The sequence below is a fragment of the Melanotaenia boesemani genome, chromosome 11 (assembly GCF_017639745.1).
Source record: "Melanotaenia boesemani isolate fMelBoe1 chromosome 11, fMelBoe1.pri, whole genome shotgun sequence".
Lineage (NCBI taxonomy): Eukaryota > Metazoa > Chordata > Actinopteri > Atheriniformes > Melanotaeniidae > Melanotaenia > Melanotaenia boesemani.
This window is the reverse complement of record NC_055692.1, coordinates 30,869,992-30,875,374: the sequence shown is the minus strand read 5'-3', so window position 1 is coordinate 30,875,374 and position 5,383 is coordinate 30,869,992. Positions and strand designations below refer to the sequence as shown.

At 38.5% G+C, this 5,383-nt stretch overlaps 1 protein-coding gene across 3 annotated transcripts; it reads left to right on the top strand.

The window, feature by feature from the left end:
- The first annotated feature begins 229 nt into the window (after positions 1 to 229).
- LOC121648843 (cytochrome b ascorbate-dependent protein 3) lies at positions 230 to 5,050 on the top strand. Of its 3 annotated transcripts, none has more exons than XM_041999271.1 (7): positions 230 to 371; positions 728 to 893; positions 1,363 to 1,567; positions 3,899 to 4,107; positions 4,307 to 4,461; positions 4,549 to 4,705; positions 4,804 to 5,050. In XM_041999271.1, exons 3-7 carry the CDS (start codon positions 1,381 to 1,383, stop codon positions 4,813 to 4,815), a joined length of 720 nt encoding a protein of 239 aa, XP_041855205.1. In that variant the 5' UTR covers positions 230 to 371; positions 728 to 893; positions 1,363 to 1,380; the 3' UTR covers positions 4,816 to 5,050. The 3 variants fall into 3 exon arrangements, with proteins under 3 accessions (XP_041855205.1, XP_041855204.1, XP_041855206.1); XM_041999270.1 differs by having other exon boundaries at positions 236 to 371; positions 776 to 893; XM_041999272.1 differs by lacking the exons at positions 230 to 371; positions 728 to 893 and adding an exon at positions 900 to 1,039.
- The last annotated feature ends 333 nt before the right edge of the window (positions 5,051 to 5,383 follow it).

Genomic DNA, 5,383 nt, shown 5'->3' with positions numbered 1-5,383 from the left:
TCAGAAACCAGCTTGGTGTCTAAGGTCCTGCAGGTTGTAGTTTTCCTCTGCAGCTGTAGACTGAGACGTTTCCTCTGATGCTTCTGGTTGAAGTTAATGATTAACTTTAAAGTCTCCTTTTTGCAAGGCTATTTAAAAAAACATCTATATAAAGAAAGGGGAATTAAGCTTACCTGTGATGTTGAAGGCACCGCCTGCTCCGTCCTTCTCTCACACTTCCGTGTCACATGCTCGACACATGATCGAGCAGACGGCTCGAGCATAACATCCCTAGGTAAAAGTCCTCTCCTGAAATGAAAGCGTTTTACCTGTAAACGTATTTCCTAAAGCGTTTAGTTCTTTGTTTGTAAGCTGGCTGTCTGTAAAGTAAGGTAAGCAACATTATGCTGTTTATATTCTTCCAATTTCGGCTTAAACATGTTTGTTAGTTTCGCTATGGAACTTGTATTACCAAGAAAAACAAGCAAACTTGACGTCGCCTCGGATAAGGAGTGCAACCACGCAACTGACATTACAAAAATATTCAAAATGTCTTTTTAAAAATGTATTTTTTCGGGATAGAAAATCTCATTAGGGTCCCTAATAATTTGCAGTGTTGTAAGTTGGGGTAATTAGCTTTACAAATGTGAAACTAAAATGCCCTCTGACAGGTAGCTGCTGCCATCTGCCCTGGTTTAAATAATGTGTGACTCTAACTTTTTATCCCTCTATTATTTTACATTCACAGTGATGAATGTGTCCCACTATCACCTTCCATCCTCATTTTGATTGTCAGGCAGCAGATGCAGCAGGGTGGCCCTTCTTCTCCCAGCTGTTCCTCCATCTCTGACTGTTTCCCCCTCAACACACCTGCATGTGGAAGTGAGATTCTGCTTAAACCACAGAAAGACGAAGTGAGCACACACAATGTTGTGGGTGTCTGTCACAGATTTGCCAGGGGCTATCATGAGAGAAAGCAAAAACTCCCACATGACGTGGAGTTCAGTTTAGTGCTGAAGTTAAGGCGGTGTTGTCAGTTGTCTCAGGAGCTGTGGACAAGGTAAGGCATGTTACAGCTAATGGCTTTCCTGGGATACTGATATACACAAGGTCTCATAAACAATTAAGATGTTTCTGCTGTGTTTTAGGCTTAACTTTTGTATCTTTATTGTTCATTAGGTTAATGTATAAACTGCTCCTTGAATCCTTGAAAACTTACAAGTTATAAGAAGTGTTCAATACTGATCTGCTTAATATATCAGATATTAATGGCAACATACTTTCCAGGAAGTGACCAAGTCTGCAGGCGTACTGTCTCTGTAACCATGACAACATGCTGCTTCCCTTTCATAACTGATTTAGTTCTTCATTTGTTGATTTTAGCTCTAACATCCGTCCAGAATGAGGTCCGTCCTGATCTTCTATCTTTGCTACCTGCTGTGCCTGGGCCTGGGCCTTGCCTGTGTGGTGGGTGTATGCGTGTGGAACAGCTGGTGGCGAGGCGGTTTTGCCTGGGATGGCTCGAGCCATCAGTTCAACTGGCACCCTGTCCTGATGGTAACGGGTTTGGTGGTGCTGTACGGCAACGGTGGGTGACATCTTACATTTAGATCCTGTAGAGTTTGTAGGTGCCTTCTCATTTCTGTTCCTCCCTCTGAAACCAGGGAGCATTAACGTAATTACACAGTGCAGGCTTCATGGACCCAGTGTATAATTTGATGCATCATTTCGGCAACCTGAGTGCAAGGTGTTGTCTGTAGTGAAACAGACAGATTGCATGTCCAATTTCAGTAAAGGTTTTCTGAGAGGCTATAAAAACATACATCTGTCAGTTAAACCATCCCTTTTTTTTGTATGAAATGATTTCAAGCTACATTTCTGGATGTAAAAGTGCATTGTGTGCGGTAAAATAGTCTTCCAAAACCCCATGTGGCTAAGATTGATCATGGTGACATGATAGTTTTCATGTTGTGCTGCATCAGGTTATACCAAATCCTGGCACCCTCACCAGTCACCAGTTAATCTGCTGATTGAAGAGGCTGGTTCAGACTATTTTTAAACTCTTCTGTTTGTCATTTCCTCTCCGACATGTAGTGAGTGTGTTGCTGATTTAAATTTGAGATTTGTTTATATTATTTAAAAGAACATACAAAAAGTGACCCATGTCTGATGAATAAAGGCTAAAAGAGTTAGATGTAAATTTTAAATGCATTTTAGAAAACCTCCTCAAAGGAGATTTTTGGTACATATTGCTGGATGTTGTATTCGTGGCTATTGTTCACTGCTCTGCTAGTAGGAAATTCACACTTCTGCTTTGGAGACTTGGCGAGCTGAATTTGCATATTATGAAGTAAAACTGGAGTGACAACAACTGCATTTTCCAGCTGTGTTATATAATGTGTCATTGTGTCTTTGGCTGGATTTTGGACAGCAGTTTTTAAATGACTTAATTAGAAAATATGATTATGTAAGAAATGATAATAAATAAAGCTGCTTATTTTAAAAAAAAATGCAAATTTTTAAAAATTTTATTCTCTTTGATTTAATCTGTAAACAACCTGAAGCAGAATTAGAGTCTGAAACACTAAGATGGTGCATACAGGTGTAGGCTGTGTCACCACTTCCTCTCGATGTAAAACCAATAACTGGAGTTGGATGAGGAGTCGAGATCTTGCACCTTTAAATCTGAACATCTGTGTCCCAGTTCTGTCAGAGTACAGCCCAGTTTACTGCAGAACAACCGGCTCAATGGTTTAAATCATGAAGAATCACAAAGTTAAGGCCTCCATCTTCAGCACAATTCCTAATAATAGCCAGATGAAGCACTGCACACATTATTTCTCAAGGTTTTGGTAACTCATTAGTGCCACCTGCTGATGAGAAGAACGCTGTGTGGTCTGATTTTGCTTCAGCTCATTGTATGTGTCTTTTCCTTTTATTTATTTATTTTACAGGACTTTTGTTTTCTGATGAGCTGCTTAGAAAATGTCAGCGCCTTGCAGTTTTTAAATGAATTACTGGTTTGATAAAAAATCTCAAATAAAAAAAAAATGTGCTGCAGATACATGTTTGACTCTCCAGATGAAGCAATAGTGCATCTGCATTTGTTATTCACTTCAGTTAAACTTTATTTATATAGTGCCAGTTCACAACAAAGTAATCTCAAGGCATGTTTAAAGATAGTCTAATTAAATTAAATCCATTATATGATCTACGTTATTCTAGTTCATAATATTTATAATAATATCAATTAATAGAATATAATTGCAGAGTTAAGTTTTTATTATTATTATTATTATTAAATAGAGGGATTTGGGTTGTTTCTTTTGTTTTCTTTCCATGGCCGGCATAGATTTTCCTGCAGATGTGGAGGGAGAGGTTGGGTTTGCAGTTGAAAATTTATGGTGCTTAATGTCACTTCATCCTGCACACTGGACCAAACTGAAGCTGTAATTTCATTTCTTACATTTGTATGTTTTACAGCCTACATCAGACAGCATATTTTGGTCATTTTGTCCTTCTACATGTACAGACTGTTGATCGGGATGACCACACAGGGCTTCAAGATTAATCTAAACCAGCAAGGTTTCACACAGTTCCCTGAAAATCTCCAAGTCCAACCAACACTCCTCTAAAAAACCCCATCAGCACACCTACATTTATATACAGTTGATGGTGATCAACCACATTATAGCCGTACACGGCACATAATCTCAAGAAAGTGTGACACCTGACCATAGAATGGATTCCTCAGTGAGTCAGATGACTGATGATACTGTGAGAGGAGCTGTGTTGCTAAAATAAAACACCAGGTGGAGAGGGAAGCTTGTACAATGTGTAGCCAAAAAAAGTCAAGAACCACTGCTTAACAATCTATAGAAAGCAATGTGTATAATAGCCTGCTGCCTGGTCTCTGTAGGAGCTGTGGTGTACCGCATCCCTCTGACCTGGGGTCAGAATAAACTTCCCTGGAAGCTTCTTCATGCAGCTCTGATGCTTCTCTCCCTGATCCTGTCCATCGTGGGACTCTGTGCTGTCTTTGACTTCCATAACAGCAATAATACTCCCAACCTGTACTCCTTACACAGCTGGATTGGAATTGCAGCTACAGCTCTTTTTGCCATGCAGGTATGTAACTTTAATAATAATAATAATAATAATGGATTAGATTTATATAGCGCTTTTCAAGGCACCCAAAGCGCTTTACATTGTGTGAATCCATTATTCATCCACTCCTCACTCATACCTTTAAATGGGGAAAGTGAATCATTTCATTTTATTAGTCCAGTGTGTGATTTTCTTCATTTTTTCTGGTGTCTTTGTGCAGTGGGTGGTGGGAATGGCTGGCTTCCTCCTGCCCTGCTCCCCCATATCACTACGTGAACTCCTGAAACCCGTTCATGTGTGGCTAGGAGGCAGCATACTGCTGCTCAGCATCGCTGCCTCCATCTCCGGCATCAATGAGAAGCTCTTCTTTGCCCTGTAAATACTGTTTCTCTCTCTCTCTCTCTCTCTTGCTCTTTAAGAATTATTTTATTACCTTAATGTGTGTGTTTTTTCTTTCTACAGGAAAGGAAATCAGTCATATGCTATGCTTCCTTCAGAAGCTGTGTTAGGAAATACATTAGGGGTTTTGATCGTCGCCTTTGGCTTGGTCGTCCTAAAGATTTTGGCCAACAGTGAATGGCAGAGACCAGATTCCAGTCCTGAGGATTTAGCCTACTCGGTGAGATTATCACTGTTTTCCATATGTAGCAAAAGAAAGAAATAAATGTGACTTTTAAAAATACATGTAATAATCCTTTTTTTAATTTTATTTCACAGCCAGTGCTATAAGAAGAAAATTAATAAGGAGAAACTTCAGAACTTCTCACTGCAAATCAGTTCAATCATCTCAGATCACAAGTGGCTAAAAATAAAAAATAAAAAAAAGAAACTTTTCTGAATGTAAAAGCAGCTCTTTGACCTGTATGAAAATTATCTGTTTGTTGATGGTGTAAATGTTTACTTGAAATTATATTTAAAGTTGCCTTTTTCTTTTGTCCAAAGAATAAAAGAATGTGTGACAGTTTCCTCGTATACTGCACCGTCTGTCCCATGATGCATTGCAACCCAAACTTCCTGCAGAGAAGCTGCTGCAGTGTCAGTGTAACAATCAGAATCAGATGTAATTTATTATTCCCAGACAGGGAAATGTCAGTGTTAACAGCAGCATAAATGTCAGAGAGAAAAGAAAAGAGAGTAAAAATAAACTATGATATAAAAATCCTATATACAAAAATATTAAAGATAAGAGGTGTGAAAGAAAAAAGATATATACATAAATAAATGTAAAAAATGACATACACGCATATATTATATATTTATATATATATAATGTTGATAAAAAATACCATTTGTAATA